Below are 26,814 nucleotides of genomic sequence, written 5' to 3' on the forward strand. Positions count from 1 at the left end.
ACCGACCTTGAGTCACTTTTGAAGAATTCCATCTTTTTCTGAGATGCACTGACGAAATCCATAGCAGCGTCGATTTCACCACTGTCGCGGTGACCGTTGTCGGCGGTAGGCCTAACCGACGCCGGAGCGTCGCGGGCGTCATTCCCGGCTGTCGTTTTTTTAACAGTCTTACGCCGTTTCCCTCGGTACTTGTGCCGAGTTCGATACTTCCGGGCGTCGGAACTGCACTTTTTCGGGCTAGTCATCACGAAAACGCGGAAAGAACACGGGAAACTGTGCGGCTTTCGAGAACACGCAGCAGCGGTGGTTCGGCTTTACTGCACAAAAGGAGCACCGCCGTCCAATGGCGGCGCCGCGCTGCATGGCGCGCAATTCAAAACACGCGACAGTCTCGTCTTCTTTCTCGTTTTTCTTTTATTCTCCGTGAACATACGAGACTGACGGCCATTGAACCTTGGAGGAAAGGGCTGACGCTGCACGCCCCGATGATTGCAAATGGCGGGCGGTGAGGCTGGATTGCGTGAGAACGATGCAAACGGCGCGGACTTTCTAAACTTTCGGTGGATTATAGAGTCACCGCCGCTCACTTAGGCGCATTTTTTGGTAACTTCTCGTGCGAATTTCGGCTTGATATTTACAGAAATAAAAGCTTATACACCAAAGATGACAATGCAGCTTAAAACGAAAAAGTGATTTTTTTTTAGAAAACCGCGACTTTTCGACCCGCGTCTCCCCTTAAGGGGGGACGAGGGTCTTAAAGCTGACCTTTTTATTTATGGCTTGAATCTCATGAAATTTTGCACACAGATCCGTTTTTCTCTTCTGATTCCAAATATGTAGTCATAATTGAGCTGGTGGTCTTAGATCAAGAGTTATCTTAAATTCAAGAGTGTAAATAGGTAATTTCTTATGCAGCTTTAATGAACTTTCTCACTGCATTTTGTTGCTTCTAATTACATGAACTGATAGCCAGCGAATTCCCATACCCGATGACATTCTTGCTTTTTTTGTTTAGGCCACATATAAACAGCAGTTTACAATTAGCTTAGAGTGTTGGAGTGTCCAATACTGTGACCTCTTACTCTCGACATAGTATACCAGGAGGACAGGCCTTTAGAGAAAAACGAAGAATGTCATCAGGTATGGGAACTCTCTGAATATCAATTCATGTAAACAAAAGCAACAAAATGCATTGAGAAAGTTCGTTAAAGCTGCGTAAGAAATTACCTAATTACATTCTAGACTTTGTAAGATCTAAGACCACCACCTGAATTATGATTACATATTTGGAATCAGAAGAGAAAAATGCATCTGTGAGCAAAATTTCATGAGAGTGTAGCCATAGATAAAAAAGTTAGTTTTAAGACCCTCGTCCCCCCCTTAAACCCTCTACTTCGCCAGTTGCAGCCACCCTATCCCCACAAACGTCTTAATCTCATCCGTCCACCTAACTTTCTGCCACCCCCCGCTACCCTTGCCTTCCCTTGGAATCCAGACTGTTCCTCTTAGCGATCATCGATTATCTTGCCTTCGCAGTTAGGGGGAACAAACTGGATTCTAAGAGAAGGCAAGCATAGCAGGGGACAGCAGAAAGTTAGGTCGCTGTATAAGAGTAGGAATTTCATGGGGATATAGCTGGCACAGAAAAGGGTTAACTGGAGGGCAGTAAAAGAGCTGTTTGTCTCCTGAAGTGAGTATGGATGGGCTGACAAAGAACAACACACTGTAATGCACTGCACATAAGGACAAGTGCAGGGTCTCAATTCAATTTATTCTGAAAAGGGAGGAAATTCAGGCAAAGACTCGCAAATTGCTGAAATGTAGGAACACTAAAATAACACGCATGAACAGCACATCGCACAAGAACATCGTGCATACCATATCTGCTGCCTTTACAGCCTGCTCTGCTGCTCGTGCCTGATCACGCCTGAAAACTGAATATTTCTACAGAGTTTCCTGGCTGCGCCAAGAAATCAACCCACAACAATCAACCCCACTACAGAAATATGTCACTCTGCCTTATATCCCAGGCACGAGTGAAACCGTCGCCCACATCCTGAGAAAACGGGGACTGGTGCACAAGCCTACAGACACTGCCGAGTTTCGATGGAGGCGCAATTCTAGAGGCCCGTGTGCTGTGCGATGTCAGTGCACGTTAAAGAACCCCAGGTGGTCGCAATTTCCGGAGCCCTTCCCTACGGCGTCCCTCATAGCCCGAGTCGCTTCGGGACGTTAAACCCGAATAAACCAAACCAAACCAAACTTTGCCCACCTGTTCACAAAGATCGACCGAAAAGGAAAGAGCCCAAGGCATTGTCTACAAAATTCATCGAGCTGACTACGACGCAAGCTATATCCGCAAAACCAAAAACCTAAAAGAAAGAATTCGCCAACGCAAAAATTACATCCACAACTTCGGGAGAGAGCACAATCTGGTAGCCGACCAGACTGAAAGACCGAGAACCTGTAGCTAGATCGCTATGTTCACTCAAAAAAAGTTGCGAGCATCTTAGGTCCAAGGTCTGCAATGCGCAAATGTGAAGCGGCAGCTCATCGGCTTGTGTTGGCTCACTCACCGGCTTGTGCTGGCTCAGGAAAGGAGCCACGGGGTCCCAAGGTCGCCGCAAAAGCATGCCCAGGGCATCGGGTCCTGCCGCACGCCCGGGCACCGTTGACCGCGCCACCAACTTGTCAATCAGCTGTGGGATCTGCAGTAGTAGAACCAATTCAATTTCAATTTCAATTGAAACCCCGTTTCCTTTAACAGCCATCATTTCCTGCTTCGCTGCTCATCAGAATATGATGCACTGCAATTTAACCCATAGGACAGCATTACATATGGTTTATGATACACTGTAGATTTCGCTGAAGGACAAAAATAAGCCCCCGGAGTTTTCACCCGGGGTGAACATGCGATGTTGATATCCATGCCAATACTTGCAGTAAACCACTGTGAAGGCGTATGAAGCCGACAATTACAACACTACACTCGAGCAATGGCCTGTCATTAATTTGAAACCGAGTTAATTCAACCTTTCAATTTATTCCAACTACTAGTATCTTTGACAGGTGTGCCAAGCACCAAGCAATTATCAATCTTGGCATCTTCCATCTTGTTCCGCATTTAAATACACGGGTAACAAGTATACTGCTACATTAACCACTTATAACTTTTTGTCATGAATGCGTGATACCTTTGATAAGCATTCGTCCCTGCTCGCTAGGAAAGTTTTTGAAGCTATGATCACAACTCCTGTGTGTCAGTCATGTTTTCCAGAACGCAGTACCTATTTCTCTCAATTATCAGTTCTTTACACTGCTGACTACAAACAAATACAACACTGCAGGTTGAAAAATCATCCCTGAACATGTCTCACAGTAGTTATAATGTGACCATAACAGTTTCTACCTTACGAGGTAAGCTTTACAAGGTAAATTCCGCCACACAAAAGAACGCAGGATTATTAAAATTCAAAACAAAGTCCTCTCATTGCACATCTGGCTACATTAATATGCACCCAAAGTTTATCCAGTTTGGCTTGAAAACCGATAATGAAAGCTTTTGTGCATTCTCACGAGTTTACATGACAAGTGCTAAGATAGAGCTTTCATTCAGACACGAATGGTGTGGCATTTTAAGGGGGGGGCGAGGGTCTAAAAACTGACCTTTTTATTTGTGGCTAGAATCTCATGAAATTTTGCACACAGATGTGTTTTTCTCTTCTGATTTCAAATATGTAGTCATAATGGAGCTGATGGTCTTAGACCAAAAGTTATCTTAAATTCTACAGTGTAATCAGGTAATTTCTTATGCAGCTTTAATGAACTTTCTCATTACATTTTGTTGCTGTCAATTACATGGATTGATAGTCAGCAAATTCCCATACCCGATGACATCCTTACTTTTTTGTTTAGGCCACGTATAAATAGCAATTTACAATTAGCTTAACTAGCTGCAGTGTCAAATACTGCGACCTTTTACTCCCGACATAGTATATCAGGATGACATGCCTTTAGAGAAAAACGAAGAATGTCACCGGGTATGGGAACTCTCTGGCCACCAATTCATGTAAATAAAAGCAACAAGATGCAATGACGAAGTTCATTAAAGCTGCGCAAGAAATTACCTAATTACATTCTGGACTTTGTCAGATTTAAGACCACCAGCTCAGTTATGATGACATAATATGGAATCAGAAGAGAAAATCACATCTGTGTGCAAAACTTCATGAGATTCTGGCCATAAATAAAGAAGTTAGTTTTAAGACCCTCGTCCCCCCTTAAAAAGAAAACGAAAATGAAGTGGAAAAAAAAACAACTCCAGCACTGCATTCTCAGACTATGAGTATTATAACCTGCCAAAGGTAACGGCTACTTCCAATACGGCACAACACAAGCCGGGGTGACGTACCTGGGCCCTCAGAGCTTGCAAAGCGTCCAGGTAAGCCGCAAAATAGGACGCGGACGCTTTCTCCATCAACAACTGGTGCAGCCACTGAAGCAGCTTCATGTCCTGCAAGGCGATCGCGTTGGACACACACAGAGAGACAGGTTCACTAGAGATGACACAAAGAAAACCAATCCGGTTCAACAGTTATCACAGGAATGCTTCACCGTCCGCCATCATCATGTCTGTAAATAATATTCCATCCTTGGAAAAAGAGAAGAGCACTCGCTAGGTTGAAATTTCTTTTTTCACTTTATCACAAACAGTTTAAGGGGGGACGAGGGTCTTAAAACTAACTTTTTTATTTATGGCTACAATCTCATGGAATTTTGCACACAGATGTGTTCTTCTCTTCTGATTCCAAATATGTAATCATAATTGAGCTGGTGGTCTTAAATCTTATGAAGTCTAGAACGTAATTAGGTAATTTCTTACGCAGCTTTAATAAACTTTCTCATTGCATTTTGTTGCTTTTATTTACATGAACTGATAGCCAGAGAGTTCCCATACCCGATGACATTCTTCGTTTTTCTCTAAAGGGATGTCATCGTGATATGCTATGTCAAGAGTAAAAGGTTGCAGTATTTTACCCTGTAACTCATTAAGCTAATTGTAAATTGCTATTTATATGTGGCCTAAACAAAGAAAAGTAAGAATGTCATCGGGCATGGGAACTCTCTGGCTATCAATTCATGTAATTAAAAGCAACAAAATGCAATGAGAAAGTTCATTAAAGCTCCGTAAGAAATTACTAAATTACACTCTGTAATTAAAGATAACTTTTGATCTAAGACCACCAGCACAATTATGACTATATTTTTGGAATCAGAATAGACAAACACATCAGTGTGCAAAATTTCATGAGATTCGAGCCATAAATAAAAAGGTCAGTATTAAGACCCTCGTCCCCCCTTAATTTCTCTTCCAAGGACTACCTGCGCCCACGCTTAACCCGGCATACTAGGAACGTTCATGACCACAGCCTTACGCCGTACTTTGCCCGTACAAACCTCTTTAAAAACTCTTTTTTTGTTCGCACTATCGCTCAGTGGAACAGCTTGCCAGCTCTCGTCTTTTCCACGCGTGACGTAGATGATTTTGAAGAACAATTGTCCCCTCTCATCTGAGTTCTGTTTGGAATCCTACGTCTGGTGTTTTATAATATTTCTTCCTGTTTTTTCTTTTTGACAGTGTTGTTCATACAGCAACCTTTTACTTCTGACTGCCTTTAAGTTCATCATACAGGTGTTTTGTAGTGTTTGTCTGTTTTCTCTTTTTTTTTTTTTGCTTGAAGTGTGCTGTGGTGATCTTTGGCTGTTATATTGCCCACTCTGCTTGGCCCTCGGGCTGCAGTATTTTGTAAATAAACTTGTACGCATCCTATGTTACTGAAAGAGATGTACAGGCTGCCACAGACAATGTTGCTTGCCCAAACAACGCATCAGGAAAGCGTAAGATACGAGGCATTTGTATGTTAGAGCAGTATTTACGGAGAACGAGACACACCCTCCTGAAGCAGGAAATTTTGTATACGGAAAACAAATTTGCCTCTGTTTTATTTTTCTGCGAACAGGGCCTAAGGAATGCACAGTGAATTTTAGAGCACCTTTCTGGAACAAGCACTGCTCAGAATAGCTTCTTGCCTGGAGCCATCTGTGAAAATAATTATAACAATAATCAAAAAACAATAAAACGATCACAATAAACGAAAAGGACCAGAAAATACAGCGAAATAAGTTTTGGTGAAAAGATAACTATGTTAAGTCCTTTACTATTCCATTCTTCTAAAGAATACAGAACAACGCCGATGATGCGACTGTTGAAAGTCCCACGTTCTAGCCGCCTCCGAGCCTTCATTAACTATGGCATAAAAGATGCACAACTGCAGAACTTCTACTGTTTGGTTGATATAACATTCAACCAACCAACCAACCCCCCCCCCCTTTGAGAAGTTAACCAATGCAACGTATCGACCAACGCGTGAGCAAGTAAGGTGTGTTCCTTTCATCTCATCCAAGGGAACAGGCATAAACATTACCCAAAGAGGGCTTATACAAAAATTACCAAATGCGGCACGTCAGAATGCTGACGACCGCAGTCAGGTGAAGAAAATGCACCCAGTTAGGTGCCGAGCTTTGCGAACCGGATTCCTGGACTCACCCAGCCAAATGACCCCATGATGCGCCTCAGACGACGTGCCGTCCGGTCCACTGCCAGCCGTCGCAGCACCGGCTCGTTGGCGTTCCCCTTGTAGGCCAGGCGTGCCAACCGGTCGGCGTGGAGAAGCCGCGTGACCTGGTTGAACACCCGGTGCTGGGGAGTGGTCCAGCCCTGCCTGCACACAGCCAGGTTTGGTTTCTCCATTTTTTTATTGCGAAAGCAATACTAGTTGCACTTTCAGCCTGTCGCGTAGCGAGGCCGGTAGCTACCATAGTAGCATATTGGATTGGATTGCATTGAACTGGATTGGACTGGATTGAAATGGATTGGATTGGATTCGATTGCATTGAAATGGATTGTATTGGATTGCATTGGATTGGATTGTATAACCGATGCATCACCACAAGTCTAACCACAAGCACCACCACCAGCTACACTACCAGCTGAACCATGGCGTAGGTACGGATATTGATTTCGCAATTACTGGGCTTAACCAAGCTAAGCCAGAGCCATTTTTTTTTACAAGATTTTACAAGAACTCAGCAATGTTTGCACAGAGCCAGGTTTGGTTTTTCTTTATTTTTTAAAAGTAAATTAAGGATTTTACATGCATTCGGCAACAAACATGCAAAGAACATGAGACCAAACTTCTCTATTTTACTAGGAATGCCCCAACTAGCCCAATAACATATTGCACTCAAATCTGATTTCTGGGCCAATGTGACAGGCCTAAAAAAAAATGCGCCCACTACATGCACAAGCATATAATGAAAATCGATGTTTAAAAACTCTAATTTTTTTTTTTTTTTTTGTGCTACAGCTGAAAGAGTGGCTATAAAGCATGGAACTGTAGGAGAGGCTCCGAACTTTTCCAGCACTAAGGATAATTTAACAAGCAAAGGAATCTCAGCACATAGTTACTGTTGCATTTCAGCTCCATCAGAACAGACACCGCCATCTCAGCTGGGATTGAGACAACAGCCTCGTGCTTAGTAGGAGAATACTACATCTACCAAGTGACTGCTGTGGGTAAAAAAAAACAACAAAAACAATTCAAGTAAACAAATAACCCCAATCTTTGCAAGCTCTACAGCTTCCCTTTGCAACCACTACATGGCTAGCAAAAGAAAGTTATGTGGCTTATGAAAAGTACTCAAACCACCCATTTACACGCCACAATAAGCGAAAGCACCTCCAGACTTCCCACCCTTTTCCGAAAAAGAAGCGACAAGAAACCTCAATCATGTGTGCACCGACTCTTGACGATGAAATACACCGCTAATTTTCACTTTGTACAGCCCCGTGGTAGACAAAGATGAAATGCATGAAAGACAGATGTATGCGCAGGGAAAGGTTTGGAGCTGAAACACAGTGACAGAGCTTAGGCAACTTCAAAGGGCAGTCAATACTACACAGAAGAAATATAACAATAGGATACATATAAACTCCACTCATTGTGCCCACAGTGGCCTGAAGGGGCATCTCCACATGGTTGTTATAGCTACAAAATAGTAATATCAGAAAGGTTAAACTTTTTGTCTACATCAACCAACTTACTCTATATTTGTATCTGAGGGCCATACCTCTTCACGTCCTCGTCCCACGTGGAAGAATCTGTGTCCACACGCGATGAGAGAGCAGCGCTGCGCTCACATTCACTCATGAGGTTGCGTGTCTTGCTCCCGTCGTACGGCGGAGCGGCCACGGCCTTCCACGACTCGACGTTCACCGCCACGTTCTCGCTGGACAGCAAGTGAAACAAAAAAAAACGTTCCTTGCTATTCCCGAAACACAACATCTTGCAAAGGCAGATTACGAGAGCAAAACGTTTTTCTAGCTTATCATATAAATGAATGAAGTCATATTATCTAGTACACTGCATTTCTGTATAGTCTTTTTTTTTTCTTCTTCCTTTTGTCAACCCAAATGTGCAAATAGCAAATGTGCCGCATATATCTACACAATGAGGGCACTTTCTTCCAAAGAAATTTACGAAAATTTGGAGGTGTGTTCAACAAGGAGGTAAATATATTGGTGAAAGTTTACAATTTCCCAAGCGAAATAATGTGCGCTCTGTAAGGGAGTAAATGTGGTACAATGAAATGAACTTCAATTGGTCTCGCTGCAATTTCATCCACAAATGATAGCGGATCACGTGCTGAGCCAAACTGTGGCTTTCTGTCAACAACCCGTAACACCGGTGCATTTATAGCCAAATCTTGAGAAGCAAAGGTAAACGACAACTTAAGGTTAAAACTTCACTAGATTTTGCACCCCCAGCAAAGTTAAAGCACACCAACGATTCCAAGAGAGCCCGCCTCTGCTCTGGACAAAGGTGCACAGCATAAAGATACAAATGTCCAAGCCAAAATATAACACTCAAAATGCAAGTAGGCTGAACTAACAGGAGAGCAATGAGTTAACTTACATGCAGCTAGTTCAAGCCCGCATTATCTAAGAGTGCAAAGAAAATCTGCAAAAACTCCCGAATACAGTCTTGTCAAGCTGACTGAATCAATCAACTTCGTCTCCTTCCACAACCTTTTGTGCCTATAAACCATTTCCTCACATGTGGAGAAATTAATCAGCTTTTAAGCTGATTAGTAGCTTTCCTGTCTTTAGCTGCTTTCCCTCTTCTTCCTCCCATCTTTCTTGCCATGCAGCCCATGCAACTAAGGCCGTACTGAGGGAATTCTCACACTGGGTTTCTCAGTGCGCTTTTTTTTTCGGCTCACCAAGCACCCAAATCCATGCATGTCATAAACCCAGCTTTTCCTCCACCCGCTTTATTTTGGGACTGACCGTACTGCAGCTGCTTGGGGCACATGCTGTTGTGGCACGAGGAGAACAAAGACGCAGACCAAGAAAGAACAGAACAAGCTCTCCTTGTTCTGTTCTTCCTTTGCCTGCATCTCTGTTCTCGTGGTGCCCCAAGAGTACGGATCCGCACCAACTCGCCCAAATTTCCACCCATTTGCTTAGGGCAGACCACTTCACTTTACAGCCAGTAATTTTTTTTTTAATTCTGCCATTTTTATATGAGAGCATTAAAAGCCTCATCAGATCAGAGATTCGCCACTTGGCTGGAGGAAAGTGCTGTCATCACACCAGAAGTGATGTTACATCCGGCAAAGGCATCAGGAGCTTCTAATACTATCGCACTGCCAACATATGAGGTAATTAGGTGTCTCTGTGATTTATTTTTTTTTCTTAGGCCATGCATCTGTGCACTCATATCGGCATGCATGTCAGGCAGGAAAGGACAGATTCCAAGGTATAAGGGTTTCCTCCAGATATTCTGAAAGCCGATGGGGGTTGGTAAATTGGTTTTGAAGCGAAAAGCTTCACTAGGCTAGCCAACACCGCGTCTGGCGTGCGCCGTGATCAATTTTAGCCACAGCGGCGTATGCGCGAGTTCACCGCGCAACGTCACTGGAGAGGCGCACGTGGTCGGCGGAGCCGCCGCCGGTCGACCTTCGCCGTCGTTCGCGCGCTCTGCGCGTGTTTACCGAGTGTGCATCGGCGCGCGCTTGGCTTCCTCGTATGACGCTACTTGCAGCCACGTGTTTACCACAGTTACTACGCATGCGGAAGGAGGGCTACATAAAGCGCTTGCCTACACCGCTGTCGTGGTGCTCCCAGTGCATTGTGCGCGAACTGCGACAGCCATGACGTCAAACAAAGCATAACTGCAGCTTTTCGCTTGTATATCCGGGCCTAACCAGAGCTAAGCCACTGCCAATTTTTTTTTGAGGAAAGGAAATGGGACACTCCCTGTCTCACATATTTCCGTGGACACGGTGGACATGGACACCTGAACCACACCAGACACGTACAAGCGCAAAAAAACATGGACAGAGAAGAGACTTGGACAGCACGAGCGCTTTGTTGTCCAAAGCGCTCGTGTTGTCCAAGTCTCTTCTCTGTCCGTGTTTTTTTGCGCTTGTACGTGTCTGCTATGAACCAACTAGCCCAAAGGTCTGTGCACCTGAACCACACCTGAACCGTGCCATAAGGGAAGGAAGGAAGGTGGGTGTGAAAGAATAAAGTCTCTTCCTACCACCCGAGGATCTTTAACATGCACTGACATCGCACAGCTCATGGGCGCCTTTTGAGTTTCGCCTCCATTGAAACGCGGCTGCCGCGGTCAGGTTCGAACCTGGCTACGACAGACTAAAACGATTGAGAACCCTTGCACCCCAGTAAACAAATCCAAATGTAGTACCGGACTGCTGTCTTGCTCTCGGAGAAGAACACATCCTTCATGAAGAGCAGCTTGGCCGGCTTGGCGTGATGCGAGTCCGGGTGGGCGTTCCACGCCTTGGCGTAGCTGTGGTCCATGCTCACGATGTGTGGTTCCCTCTCCTGACCTGACAGGCGATGCAGGTACATCTCCGCACTGGACGCACGGCCATCCCCGTAGTGATAGTGGTGGGCCGCGGCACACATGGCGGCTAGCTGGCAGGCCCTGTGACAATTCAATTCAATTCAATTTTATTCTCCAGTTATACACAGGAACGTTCTCCGGGCTAAAAGGACCGACTGGGCCTTGACTGAGTCCCAGAGACGTTTACAGAGCAGTGACAGCCAGTATATACGGAGAAATGCTAAACAGTACAAAATTAAACACAGTGTACACATATAAAAAGTACATACGTATATACAAAGCACACAAAAGAGGACACATATACACAGTTATATAACCACAAAATGCGAGGCAGAAGGCAATTACAATTTACTAAAGTATTCGTGTAGCTTTTTGCGCGAAAAGTTATTCATATCTCATCAAAGAGCTCAACGATTTACGGTTGGCCCACAACTACAGTCCGATTCCTGGTGGCTCGAACTTGCGGGGGACCGGAAATCTGATCAAATTGTGTGCAGTTTGAATTAAGGGGAGTGCTATTAATGCATTCAGTTCTAACAGCCCGAAATCATCAGTTGAAATGAACCAACAGTCTGAATTTAGCAAGTCTGAATTAACAACAGTCCATTACACTGCAGCATGAAAGACATAGAAGAGAGGAACAACCAGGTGGTTAAAAGTGCTCGTGCCATCTGTTCTCTCCTTTGTGCTTTGCACTGTAGTAAAGAGGACGTGTGAAAGCCAGTGAGGGAAGGTTAAGTGAATTAGCTGAGGTCAGGAGACTTCAGCATGAATAAGAACTAACACCTTACCAAGTAGTGAAAAATGCAAATGAAATCAAAAAGTGAGTGAAACATTGTTCCGTGATCAAAAGCAGAGCTCTTTCGGCATGCAAGCTTCTTAAAAACACTGCTTCGAAACCTGCTTGTTTCCAGTGGCCACTTCGCTGAGGTTAAGAGACAGTGATGCCATCTGTGAGCTGGCCGAGCAATTATTAGCAATACCCTGCAACCATTTTTTCATTTGAAGGCCGCAGGTGGCGTGATAGTCTGCTATCCTCAAAACTTTGGCTCAATCAAATTACACAAATTGGCCTAAAGTGCACAGACTCTGGCATTGTGAGACTGGTTGTGCTGGTGCTCAAAGCATCAGACCTACACTCACGTGACAAGTTTTGCCCCAAGGTTACCTGAGAAATCAGTGCCACTACTAGCTTAATGCAGCTGCTGATATGGCTAATTAAGCAGACACAAAATTATGGGCTAAGCGCAGCACTTGAAGGACTATAGACACCAAATTTTTGCTAGCGTGTTTTCTTCTTTCAAACGATGCTTTAGAGATTCGTATAGACGCTTTACAGCGGCGTATCATGGGGGCTGCCATCTTTGATCACGTGATCACGCCGCCATTGCTCGCCTCCTGACCGCTCGGCGCGTGCCTCGTCGCGACGGCTGCTGCGTATGATGTTTCGGTTCCGACAGGCAGTGTTTCGGCTTATACGGCTGTAAACGAGTGGGAAGACGACACTGTGGTTGGTCCGAAGCTTCGAAGGACATGTGAAAACCCTAATTTGATCACTTCAGGCGTGAAAACGTGATCGGGCTTCATGTCGCGAAGAGCTGCTGAGCTCTCCGCTTGTTCGAGGCAACGGGTGGATCGCCTGAATGCCGCTGAAGGCTTTGCTTAATATTTTTTATTGTTAATATCTAAAACAGCAAGGTTTAATGACCCGGCGGCTGCGCAGGTCGTTGTCGTATTGTGTACATGCATGGAGACACTGCTCTAAAACGCTCACATGCACATCGTACTCATTTGTTGACAGCCTGTTAAAGGTGCTTAGGAAGCCTAAAATATTTTCTGTTGGTTTGCTAAACAAAGGAAGGCGACAAAATAAATAAACAAACAAATGTTACCCAATCATGTAAGCAGTACCATGCATCAAGCAGCACAAGCTTGCATGCAATCGTTTACAAGGATTCCGCGATATAATTGTTATCACGCGCGTTCAAGAAGTTCAGAATTATGTCAGCCTCACATAGTATAAAATTGTGGTACGCTCCATGCTCGATATGCAGGCATGAAAATGCTCGAGGTTTCGTTGGTTTTAAGTGATCAGCCGGAGTCACTTCTAGTGACTGTCTCTCATGGATCGCGAGGAAGTGACAACCGCAGAGCATAGAAGCCGTAACACAAATGCTTTATTCCGATTGTGGTCCGCGAAAACCTCGCTACTTGGAGCGAAGTTCAACAGTAGCACCAAGACGGTGTGTAATACACGAACTGACGGTAAGCGTTGTCCGCTCGCACGGCTATGCACTGCAGAATATGCAGCAGCGGTATATAGGAGCGTAAGTCGTCTTTTTTTTTTTTGTGGCGTTTCGGAGGCGAAACAGCTTGTTCATGCGGCTATGTTGCGCACTTACCCTCGCAGATTTTCCAAGATCGAGACCTTTCTTTCTATATTCGCTGTCTTGCGCTGGCGAACATGTGTGTTTCGTTCGCCCATTCGGAAAGAGTGGATGCCCAACGGGCGCGAACAGGGGCAGAGTACGTCCATGTGCAGTTTGGTTCCGTGAAGCTCGTAAGATGGCATCCTGCCCCTTTAACTGTTTGTCGCAATTCTTGCAATCTACAACAGAGCATGTATTTTCTCTTTCATCATTTCCACTGCTGCGTCGAGGCATAGACGCCGGCGACTTACGAGGCAAGTAATGTCGCCGTGTTCCGAGCGCACCTGTGGCGCCATCTGGTCTCAAACGCAAGAACTGCGCGCTGTAAACGGTCTATACATGGAGCACCGTGGTGTTCGTGTACGACCACCAAATAATTTATAATTGAATTTCTTCTTGAAGCTGTTTCAGTTTCATCAGTCAACCGATGGCTGTGACATGTAGTTGGTGTTTAGGTCACGTGAGGCATAGAAAATCGGCTACATAATTGCTGGCAGGTAATTTTTTGTCATTCCCGGCCTCGGAAGAGGCTGGATTAAATGTCGTAGTGAATTAAAACTACACATCAGCGATTATATTACATTTTTTCTAGTGGATCATGTGACGAGAACATCAACTTGACGTCACAGTCGTCGCTCAGTCGATGAAACCGAAACCGAAACAGCATGAGAGAAGAAATTCAATTGTAAATTATTTAGTGCTTGTAGGCAAATACCACCTGGTCCTTGTGTTCTGTCTAGCGCATTGTTTGACAGAAGAAAACGGGCAATAAAATTAGGTGTCTACAGTCCTTTAATAAAGCTGGCTTAGATGTCCTTGTAACTTCTTATACTCTTATCTCACCACAACCCCTGACCACAGATCACTGCTTATCCGTGAATGATTAAAGTAACTTTGGAGACCTAGGTGGATTTATGCAGATGCTTAAGCTTCTGGTGGTAAATTAGACATGTGTACCTTTGTATTCTGTGCATTTCTAGCTATTAGCAGTAGGTTATCGTTTTCTGGCTCCTCAGAAAACCTATGTGTCCTTGTTTTTAATTAACGTAAATGGTATTCTCACTAGTTTCTGCAAACCTTGGCATATCCAATAAACGTCATAATTGCGGCACACCTCTAAACATTTTTTTTGCATGCACCCGCAGCCATAGCAAGTCTCACCACAATTTGGGATCATCAGATTGGCTACAACAGTGTGCATTCACAAAACAAGCCCACAATCTCATGTCGCAGCATTTGTCTTGTCTCCCTTCATAGACCAGTCTTTGCGCTGTTCCTTTACACAATCTAATCTTCAGTTTCATCGTTTCAGGGTGCTTTTCATGTCTGCCTTGTTTGCTGGATTTGACGGCACATCAGGATATCCTTGGCGACTATTAAGGAGCTCTAGCCTGGCCAAAGACCACCTAGTCACATGTATGGTTGGCACACAGAGCTGTACCTGCAAGAGACACGTGTGCGCTAACCTGTGTATGCATGAACATGTGAAAGCCTTCCTTATTTCTCTGGTCGAGGAGCACTGACAATCTTAAGCATTATAAACTACATTGCCCATACACTGTTGATGTGGAGGTTAAAGTTGCAGGATGCTGATTTCTGCACTGTTGTTGATATCAGCAAGTGAAACAGAAAAGGGACACAGTTCTCTAGCAGCCTCAACAATGTCAACTGCAACCACGCAGACATTCCGCTTTCGTTTGATTGAACGCAAGTACTACATGAAAGACGCATAGGTTTGCTCATGTCTCAAAAGGATACGCAACACACCACCTCACGGTATGTTCCGCAGAAGAAACAAATCCCTGTGACATGTCAGTGACTACGATGTGAGAGCTTTGTCCGCTCACAAAGCCGTGCACTGAGGACGAAAATTCAGCGCCTCTGAGCCTCACTTACCTCGGTCCCACTCAGACGCACATCCACGCGTAATATTCCTTTGAGAAGTTCTCGTAGCTCTGCGATTTACATCCGAACGTAGTACTTCAAGGAACTCAAGTTCCCTCAACTCTGCGCGAGACACACATTGGCGCGTGAACGGTCAGTTGAGAGTCGGAACGCGCACTCGCGGCAACTACTGAGAACCCACAACAAAGCACGTCAAGCTAGTCAACCAAGCACTGAAAGCGCACAAGACCTTCGCTACTGCAGACCGCCGATTTGATCTACACCACATACACGAAACAATCACGTCCTGAAAGAACTGAAAGCATAGCCGAACGCCCGAGGTGAAAGGGACAACAACGCAACGATGACTGACGCATGCGCATGGAAAACAAATTTTGACTGGCTTTGGCTACAGTTCTTACTTTCCAAACCTCTGCATGCGATATTTTTTTTTTTTTTTTGCAAACGCAGTTTTCTGTTGTTGTTTTTTTTTTTTTTTGCAGGAACGCTATGATGTTGTGAATATTCAAGTTGGGCTAGTTGCGGCATTCCCAAACCATCCCAAACAAACAGTTCAGTCCGTTCAGTCTGGTTCAGACTACAGCCACTGTAGTTCAGTCGTCGTTCAGGTCATAGAGTTCATGTTCAGATGTTACGCGGTTTGTCGTCCGTCGTGGACCTTAGCAGCGTTATCACGTTGCTGGAAACTGTCAACGTTAAGCTGGTAACATGGGAACTCAGCATGGAGTCTTTCAACGCGGGTGGAAACCGCAGTAGGTCGTGGTGGAAACATTCTAGTGCACTGTAACTGCGGTCCTGCTTTTTCGTACTACATCAGCGCGCTCGTTTCGAACTCCGCTTGCCTTCTACGGTACACATTTTTTCCATGAGTTTGCCTAGACATGATGTTAATGAAATGCTTGTCATCCTCAACAGGCTCCAAAAATATGCGGAGGACATGAACCTCCTACCTTAAACAATGTTAGGATTCAGGGCCCAACTGTCTACCAGGACATATTCTTGCAGCTTAACAAGGACATAATCGAAGCTGACGAGGGAACTGGAACGAAAGCAATATTGGGTTTAGACCTTGTTAAAGCTTTCGACAACGTCACCCACAAAGCCATTTTGACAAACTTGTCAGAAATCAACCCCGGAGAAAGGACGTACAACTACATCCGATCCTTCCTCACTAACAGAACAGCAGTGATAACGGTCGGAACAATAGAGTCTGCCCCAATCACACTAGGAAGTAAAGGAACGCCACAGGGCTCCGTCCTGTCCCCTTTCCTTTTTAACCTCTCCCTCATCAAAATTCCCCCCAAACTGTCACAAATACCAGACCTACATCACACTTTGGGTAACAAGACACACTCCAAGCAGCAGTGGACATCATTGAGGCATGCGCATGGGAATCCGGCCTCACTTGTTCTGAGCAAAAATCTGAACTCTTCGTAATCCATCGTAAAAAAAGAGGTAGGCGTACCACGACTCCCCCCCCCTTCCCCCCCCGCAACAAAACGTCTATGACCTGTCAAAGAGGTACAAACCATGGGAATACTGGGGTTGTATTTACAAACAAATGGAAAGAATACTGACACACTCACTAAGCTAAAACGCACGATAGAAGCGACGGCGCAATTAATCCGCCGCATAGCTAACCGCAGACAAGGGGTGAGGGAAAGAGATTTATGCCGACTAGTGCAGGCCTTTGCGCTAAGCAGGATACTCTATGCCACCCCTTATCTCAAATTTTCGAAAGCAGAAAAGGACAAATTGGATAGCATGATATGGCAGGCCTATAAGGCTGCGTTAGGAATCCCACTAAATGCCTCAACCGAAAGGCTTATGAGGTTAGAAATACATAACACTTACAATGAACTGAAAGAAGCCCATTTAATGGCTCAAACAGCGCGATTAGCCAATTCCAGAACTGGCAGGAGTATTCTTACCAATCTCGGAATTAACTTTCAACCTATGAATAAAGATGCTAAAGTAGACTTACCCCGCGACTATAGGACGGCCCTACTAATCAAACCACTCCCCAAAAACATGCACCCTTTACACCATGAGGGTAGAAGACAAGCACGAGCCAAAGCCTTACATAATAAATACGGACAGTGCGCTGGAACACTTTATGCTGATGCGGCAGAATACAAACATACCATTGCCTTTGCAATTGTGGCTGTGAACGAGAATGGTGACCACATCGCCTCGGCAACAATCAAAACGAAATCCTCTGAAACGGCAGAAGAGGCGGCTATAGCCCTCGCCCTAGCGCATACAAAAGAGAGCATCATCCTCAGCGATTCCAAAATGGGTATCAATAATTTCGCAAAAGGGAGAATTACAAACACCTCCCTTAGAATCCTTAACGCAACCAAATTCTCACCAAATTATTCCGAACTGATATGGGTCCCAGCCCATTCGGGGAATCCGGGGAACGAGGCAGCCCACAATAAAGCCCGAGGTTTCGTCGACCGGGCAGTGGATAAGTCTGGCTTCCTGAATTTCACGAAGGACTCCATGATCACATATCATGATTTCACCAATCATTTTAAACTAGAGAGGAGAATTTTCCCCCCTCCGGACAAAAGCCCGACTAAAGAACAAGAGGTTACGTGGCGTCGTCTACAGACGAGATCGATACACACCCCATCACTCCTCGCGCACATTTATCCAGATCTTTACAACCCAAATTGTAAACACTGTGGCCAACGAGTCACCTATGATCACATCCTGTGGGACTGCAAAATAGAGCCACCTCCGGGTGATCTAGTTACTGCTCCTTCTCTCGAGCGGTGGGAGACCGTGCTGGCTAGCTCTAACCCCAGAACGCAAGTTTTGGCGGTGGAGTGGGCTGACAAAGTCGTCGAGGGCTGCATACTCTCGACCACTTAACGCGACCTCTTGCCAAGCTCTTTCCGGCGAATAAAATGTTTTACAATCAACACATTTTTTCCCAATTGCGACTGTGATCCGATATACCATATAAAAATTTAGAAAATGGGTTTTGAGGAACGGACAGGTGCAGTACGTGTGTCTCACTTCTCGGCGGACACCTCAACTGCGCCGCGAAGGAGGGGAGAGAGGTTAGAGTGAGAAAGGAAAGAGAGAGAGGTGCCGTAGTGGAAGGCTCGGGAATAATTTCGACCACCTGAGGATCTTCAACGTGCTCTGACATCGCAAAGCACACGGGCGCCTTTTGCGATTCGCTAGCCACTGCGGCCGGGTTCGAACCCGGATATGCCTATCACCACACTCTGAGGACCCAGAACTGTTCACCGGCAGGGAGAGGATAATTGTCCTTACTGTCGTCCTTCTCACAGCCGATGGCTTCTTCGTCCGCACACATTAGTCGCACAAGCTGATTATGGTGGACAATGCACCGTTTTGTTCACAACATGATGAAGCAGTACTGGCAGCAGCATTACGCTCTAATACAGCGTCATGGAAAGAAGCAGTTCAGCACTGGCTGGTTGAAAAGCGACTCTAGTGGGACTCTAAAATGCCAAAGATGTAGGTAGACGCAAAAACTAAATGCAAGAGATCTTGACGGCCGTCAAGCGACGTTTTGCTGGGTACTGCGCTGGTAAAAGGACTGGCCCCAATGTACTCGGGCACCCACCATATAGCTTCGCTTTAAGGCGGCTACTGGCGTTGAGGACAAAAACTCTTGAATCATATCGATGTGCCACAATATTTGGTACCATATTGTCACATCCGCTCCACCTGTCACCTCCTGCTCACAATACCCGTCTCCAAGCGCCTTAGGCAGTGCTCGAACACGTGTTGGAACTTGGGAACCTTCTTCCTGCACTCCATCATCTCCACTCCAACATGTTTGCAAAAAGTCGGGAGCCTGGAGACCATGCGGACACAACTGGACTCCATTTCGGCCCTATATGGCTTAACCATCTTTTCAAAAAATCAGTCTCGTTCAAACCTACCACCAAATTCCTGCAACATGAAAAGACATTCCCACTTTTTGATAGTGCTATTCGGACTCTGCAACTTGCACAAACCTCGCAACGTTCCATTGATTCCGCCATGTACACTCTCCCAATCGTGTTTACAAACTTGTGGATAGTTTGTACGTTGAAGAGCCCAGGCTGCACCTCTAATTACTTTCTGAACTGATTTTAAGTTGCCATAGTGGTGATATAATCATCATAATTCACACATCAGTGAAACTAGTACTCCCGGTTACTGAACAAGACTCGCTTCACGACTTAGACAAATAAGTTGACTGCATCACGTTTGTTCAATAGCGAGATATTAAAAGTTAGAAGTTTGCAATGACAAGCTTCTGCTTAGAAAGCAACAGATATAAAATTAGCTTTTCATGGTTGAGTAGAAGTTAAAGTTGGTAAAAAGTGATAAGAGAAAATACTCACCCCAGGGGTTAACTGAAGAGGCAAGCAATGTTTTGTAGAGAGAATATTTTCACATGTGGTGTGGCTGAGCTCCCTGGCGAAAATCTTTCCCAGCCCAAATCGTTTATGGAACAATTTCGTGTGGCTGAGCTCCCTGGCGAAAATCTTTCCCAGCCCAAATGATTTATGGAACAATTTCGTGTGGCTGAGCTCCCTGGCGAAAATCTTTCCCAGCCCAAATGGTTTATGGAACAATTTCGTGTGGCTGAGCTCCCTGGCGAAAATCTTTCCCAGCCCAAATGGTTTATGGAACAATTTCGTGTGGCTGAGCTCCCTGGCGAAAATCTTTCCCAGCCCAAATGGTTTATGGAACAATTTCGTGTGGCTGAGCTCCCTGGCGAAAATCTTTCCCAGCCCAAATGGTTTATGGAACAATTTCGTGTGGCTGAGCTCCCTGGCGAAAATCTTTCCCAGCCCAAATGGTTTATGGAACAATTTCCAGATGGTTCCAGTTGGTTCCAACTGGAACCAACTGGAAATTGTTCCATAAACCAGTTGAGCTGGTTTATGCCTTACCAAAAACTTGTTAGTGTCCGCACATTCTGGGCATACATTTTCAACCACTTTCATTTCTTTGTGGGGCTGCTGGTTAGTTGTGTTTGTTGTTTCTTGAGGCAGGTGTTAAAGCTGCTCGTGACACACGCGAGATATAAACTGACAGACAAGATTTTGAGTTCTATAAAAAGTGTATATTTCACTACAATTCACGATTGCTTTGGAGTACACAAAAATAGTTCATCTCTCTCTTCAATCTAGTCAGTTGTGACCTAGTACGCACATTGTCCACTTCTCGACAGTTATAAATGTGTCTCAACTTATAATGTAGAAAAAGAAAATTGAAAAACAGCAAAGAATACCCAAAATTTGTTCAACAAAGCCAACATTCACAATAAGCTTTGCACATGAATCAATACAATCCGAAGTAACCAAACAAAAAAACAAGGACTCAATGGCACTTTTAACGCTGGCAAGAAGCATGGAATCGGCACCACCTAAAACAACTTCCTAGCTCCCAAAATAGCATTTAGCAGCTTCCTTATGCTAAACTGTGTCACGTAACTTCACTGTTATAATGCCTTACCTAAATATGGCACCTACTCTTGTGTTTGCCCAATAGTATTGCGACTGTATGAGAGCAGTGCTGTAGGCTTCGAGTAAACACTAACACTGCTGTGTTTGACACAAAAGATATGCTTGGACGAAGTGTTCAATAGTAGCACATGACACTGCAGCTACAGCGGGCATGTCGCAGCATTGAAGAACACCTCCAGGTTTTTTTTTTTAGGCATTTTGCTGAAAGTTTCAACATAGGTGGTTCCCAGTCTTCTGATATTTTCTGCTTAACTTGACAGCCGGGCTGCGTTTTGATTCAGCACAAATCATTTTTCAAATTTGCCATTTTATCATCTACATTGTGGCAATTTCTATGGGAAACCTTGCTTTGTGACGTCACAAATAACCTGCCCGCTGATATTCGATATGTATATTTGCTGGACGAGAAAAGTTTTAGCTTGTTTTTTGTCACTTAAGGCATATAACGAACATGTAGAGGAATTGATTAGCCATTCAACGTGCACAGGAGAGCTTTCTTCATACTATCCGCGACGTCACACATGTTGTCAACGTCGCACATGTTGTCAACTACTGGTAATAATCCAATTTCAAATTTTGGTTTCCAGTTTCTTTTTGCAAAAAATCATTTTGCTCACTATTTTGAGAAACTATTCATCACGACTAAGAGAGGGTAGGCCCAAGAAACAATGTTACTGTCAACTCAAAATGTCCGAAATTCCTCTGGAGGTACCCTTTAATGCTCCAGCATGTTTTCATTGCAGTGCTGAACAAGCACCTTGATTGTAACCACTCAGCAAAATGCATATTGTCAGAAAAACACGCATCTTGCTGAGTGCACATACCTAGAATCCCCGAGTGACAAAGTGCTCATGGGCTACTTAAAGGTGCACTGAAGAGGAATCTGAACTTCTCTTTTTGCCGCGGGAACTCGATCTACATGCTCCGAGCATTCTTAGAAACTTCGATTTATTGCCCTGTGTGGCCGATTTCCCTAATTAAATCGAATTAACGCCCGGCTCCCGCCTTTTTTTTTTAATTCTCCCTCGTACGGTGGGCGGAGTCGACCAACGCGTGGAGCGCCTTTCACCCAGTCCCGTGGCGGCTTGCCGCTCTGCCATCGGCGGAGTAATACGAAGTAGTCCGTAGAAGCAAATAGTCCGCTCGTATTTTTATTTCTTCGGACTTATTTTGCGGCTATATTATCTGCGAATGAAACTATTTATTCATGGAAACCTAAAAAACAGAATAAAGCGAAAGCAAAGCCTCCACGGGACTGGGTGAAAGGCGCTCCATGCGTTGGTCGACTCCGCCCACCATACGAGGCAGAATTAAAAAAAAACGGTGGGAGCCGGACGTTAATTCGGTTCAATTGGGGAAATCAGCCACACAGGGCATTAAGTCACTGTTTCTAAGAATGCTAGGAATGGGTAGATCGAGTTCCCGCGGCAAAAAGACAAGTTCAGAATCCTCTTCAGTGCACCTTTAATGACTCTCGCTGTGAGCATCACGTTGCAATCACAGTATGGACACTCTAACACACTTTCACATACACAAAGCATGGCACCACGAATAAGCAGCTAGGAAATAAGAACGCTATCTACTTGCACAAACAAGCCAACACAAACAGAACAAACCAAGAGTACACGGCAAATCTTAGAAAGCATGTGGATGGCCAACTGTACAAGCATGCGAGCATGACACGGCACTACTCTGTGGACATCCAAGTAACGCTCTATGTACACTAGGCTACAAAAATTCGATGCATGTAATGCCTGCCTTCGGAGCAACTTGATGTGATATGCATTGCGTGAAAACGCAGCCCTCAAATCCCGGGCTGGTCTATTATCATGATTCTATTCCGTACACGTTTCCCGCCCTCTGTGATAGGTTGAAGCGATGCTACACCCTTGCCGTCACTGGGCTAGAGCCAGTAACGAACGTAGGTACACAGAAGAATGAAATACAATCCCTGGCGAAAATCTTTCCCAGCCCAAATGGTTTATGGAACAATTTCCAGTTGGTTCCAGTTGGAACCAGCTGGGTTCCAACTGGAAATTGTTTCATAAACCAGTTGAGCTGGGAAAGATTTTCGCCTGGGATCAGTTTGAGAATCCCTATACTACACCTACCCTCTGTTCAGATAAGGGCTCTTGATTGTTACTTACATCACGTGCATCAGTTTAGGATCTGTTTCCTAGGCCAACACTAGACAGAAGGCTTAGTGCTAACGCTGAACTCCACGTGTTCAGACACTTTCTTTTCACTTGCACGTCCCGCAACCTCTTTTGAGCTGTCCTGCAAGTATTGCAAAAGCAGCACCCAAACACTTTTCAGTGAGCACACGGCGAGCACTGCTCACTGCAAGGAATGACCTTGAGAACTGCGATACTCCGAATGAACAGAAAAGCATCCAGATGGCCTACTACACACACTCATGACAAGCAGTGATGAAACTGTGCTTTCTCGAAACAACAAAAAAAAAAGTTTTCAGTGACGCGCATAATTCTAGTTCCCCAAGGATAAACTTGCTGGTAGCAAAAGTATCCAAATAAAACAGCCCTTGTCACATGAAAAAAGAAAAAATAGGTGTTTCACATTTTTCATCAAAGTTTTGTCAATGCAGACTATCATGTACAGTCAAGCCGGAATGAAACGCAAACATGCATATTTCGCACTTTCCTGCTCTAAAGTGAGACATTTTTTTCCAAACATAAATAAGTACTTTCGTGGACCCTTTACTCAAAAACATGAATCAGGCTAGTTTCGTACTGCAGCTGAAAGTACACGGGTAAAATATTTTGTTTTGTTCAGAGGTGCTGTTTGCATTTCCTTCCGTCCCGACTGTACATCATGAGTGGCTGTAGCAAAAAACAGCGGGTCACACCAAGATGATCGCGGCAGAAACTCAACGATGCAAAAAGAAAAACGGCAACATGATCGAATGCTCTACGCAAGACAAACACAATACAGAATGACTTGATTCAGCGCATTTACTTGGTGAAGGAAGCACCTCGCATGGAACATGAGTACCTAAGTTGTTAGAGTATATACAAAAAAGCATCCACGTGAAATGAAGAAAAACTGGGGCAACTATGGACTAGAAAATGATGCTTAGCCAACTTGTAACATGAGATGTCTGTCCGCTGGCCAGCTTAGCCTCAGCACACAAAATGAAGACGACGAACACTATTGCACCTAAGTTTCTTGTCACATCAAGTTTTGTTCTAAGGTCAAGCTCGGATATATCGAACTCGAATATTTCGAATTATTCAATATATCAAACACACACATTATCCCCTTGAAAATCCTGGGTAAAAGTATAGGAAACCCATGCCGCATATCCAACTCTGATTTCACCGGTCAATCGATACACTAAACTGCACACCGTGCTTCTGGCATGCTTTTCTTAACGGCGCTCTTTGATGACTTTTTGTGTGCAAAGACACGTCGGCTGCTTGGCCTTGGGCACCAGTTGACAACGCTAGCATTGTGAAACTGCGTCACGAGGTAAATAAGGCATCTATTCGAGGGTGGCCTTCGGTGTCTTATACTTGTTTTCCACATTTCATCGCTGCAATGCAGCGAAGCCAACCTAACTAAATCCTGGCAGACGTTTTTGCCTGGCATGTTTCACTTCCGAAAGCATTGTAGAAACAAAGCATAGCTCAGTTTTAATGCTTCATTTATCCCAGTTATAGTATACTGGTAACAGGATTAGGCATGTTACGATAGGTAGTTGCTAGGTCCAAAGTGCCATCCACAGCGGCTTCAATGCAAAGCAGGCTTGACAAAGCAACGCCTAGCGAATGATGCTTTTCCAGCACACCGGTAAGCGGTACATATCTGCATTAAGAATGTCACTAGCGTGGATGCAATGTATTCTCGCTTCTAGGCCACCGATAAGCTTACCTATTGCCACTTTTTATATATCGAATCAGCGATATATTGAAGTCTGAACTATTTTGCAAACCCCCTCAAGTTCGATATATCCAGGTTCAACTGTACATCGACAGTAGTGGCACACAGGTGGAGGAGTTCATGATGCTTTCGATGGTAGTAGTGCGCAGAATGATGCGAAGGCACGAGGCACAATAAAATGGAGTAAGGTCCACCAGCAACTAGTCAAGAGGCTTACCCTGAGAGCAGGGGGTATTGGAGACCGCAGTGTGATCCTACTTTATGATAATCGGAGGTGCCAAATTTTTTTTTTCTCGCAGTAAATCAAGATCAACTCCCACCCCTCCTTTTCTTTTCAAAGAAAAAAGTTGTTGAAAATAAGCCCAGCTGTGGATAACCACAGCCTACAGCCTGCTTGACCAGGTAGGTCATTGGAGAGTTTTAGCTTACTTAAAAGGAGCTTTAGTTTTACATAAACAGAGTCTGTCTCACATAAGGGGAGCTCTAGCTTCTTATAAAGAGAGTTTTAGGCTTGCATTGCTGTATAGCTTTCCTTTGTAGCCGTATGGCTGCGCTCGGGTGGATGTCAATGAGTAATTACTCCCTTATTACAAATCTACTCCACCTTCGGGGGATTCCCCTAAACATTTGACCTGCATAAAAGGAGTTCTAGTTTAAATGAGGGGAGCTCTAGTTTTATATCACATACATTACTGTTCCTTTGAGCCAACTGTGCTCAACCAAAGCGTGTTTCAAATCTTGCTGTCATATCTAGCCACTCTCAACGCAAATAACATGAGCATCTCTGCAATGGACAGATTCTCGAGTGGCACTTCACGAAAGCAATGCAACAATAATAAGTGCGCACTTGGTCTGAACTCCCAGAGTATAAGTGAACTGTGACAGCCCCCGTTTGCACATTTAAATGACACACGTGAAGTGCCTGCTAGATGTTCTTTCCCTGTCTGCAGCATTTACCAGATGCAAAGAACTCCTCTTCCAAATAACAAATACAGCTAAATTTTGAATTCATCCACACCCTCGAATGCATTTGTGAAGACCCCAGCTCTGGAAAGAGGCTAGACTTTAAGGACTTACAGGGGGCGATTACTTTTTACAGCCGATAGCAAAAGTTTACGGGGTCTGTGTGCTTGGAAACATTTTTACTCCAGAGCTGCCTAGCCCCCAGGCACCTGGTATTAATGCCAGCAGATGAGGAATGCATGTCCACTTGTATTTACAGGCATTTTGGGTGATTGGCTAGTGTGACAGCAGCGAAATACCGTTTTCCTTCACCCATCTGCGTGCTGTGAATTTTTGTAGCTGACTGCGTATTTCCCTCAACCTGTCCAGTATTTGCAGCAAGCGAAGAATACTACTCTCCTCTGATTGGCCACAAATCATGTTGCCTGCTACTATTACTATTGGTCAAATGTTTAGGGGAATCCCCCAAGGTGGAGTAGATTTGTAATAAGGGAGTAAGTACTCATTGACCCCGGACCAGGACAAATTTTTCTTTAAGGGGGGACACTGGTCTTGAAAAAAAAATTTTTATTAATGAAGTCACAGTTACGAAATCTCCGGGGCACATGTACTTTTGTGTGCTGATTCTAAATATGTTATTTAATTTCATGTAAAACAATTCCTTGAGCACTTATGCACTTTTTATGGTAGTATTTTGCGAAGAGTTTTGAAGAAAATTTGCTGCGGGAAACTCGCTGAAATGTATGCCATTGGGTTCTCTTGACACCAAGAAATACAATAAGGGTAAAATTGTCTTCCTGCCTATCATAGAACTTAAGTTATAGAGTTTTGAAGTTGGCGCTTCAGAAATGAGAAGCAAAGTGTGTATTCCTGTTTCTGAAGTGGCAGCTTCAGTACCCTATTCCTCAGGTTCTATGAGAGCCAGGATGATAATTTTACTCTTATTGTATTCCTTGGTGTGAAGATAACCCAATGGTATACATTTCAGCGAGTTTCCTGCAGCAAATTTTCTTCAAAACTCTCTGCAAAATACTTGCATAAAAAGTGCATAAGTGCTCAAGGAATTGTTTTACATTGAATTAAATGACATATCTAGAATCAGCGCACAAAAATACA

At 44.5% G+C, this 26,814-nt stretch overlaps 1 protein-coding gene across 2 annotated transcripts in view; it reads right to left on the reverse strand.

Moving 5' to 3' along the window:
• Positions 1–15,676, reverse strand: part of Rcd1 (Reduction in Cnn dots 1) — a 42,725-nt gene extending 27,049 nt beyond the window's left edge. For both annotated transcript variants that reach the window (XM_089588019.1, XM_089588017.1), the window contains exons 1-6: positions 15,320–15,676; positions 10,833–11,075; positions 8,191–8,349; positions 6,608–6,782; positions 4,412–4,513; positions 2,577–2,708 (exon numbers count right to left, since the gene is read on the reverse strand). In XM_089588019.1, the coding sequence (XP_089444145.1) occupies positions 2,577–2,708; positions 4,412–4,513; positions 6,608–6,782; positions 8,191–8,349; positions 10,833–11,056 (792 nt within the window). In that variant the 5' untranslated portion in view covers positions 11,057–11,075; positions 15,320–15,676. The remainder of the gene's footprint in view (positions 1–2,576; positions 2,709–4,411; positions 4,514–6,607; positions 6,783–8,190; positions 8,350–10,832; positions 11,076–15,319) is intronic.
• Between the last annotated feature and the right edge of the window lie 11,138 nt (positions 15,677–26,814).

This window comes from Amblyomma mixtum, chromosome 4, assembly GCF_055824585.1.
Source record: "Amblyomma mixtum isolate Tamu chromosome 4, ASM5582458v1, whole genome shotgun sequence".
Taxonomy (NCBI): Eukaryota; Metazoa; Arthropoda; class Arachnida; order Ixodida; family Ixodidae; genus Amblyomma; species Amblyomma mixtum.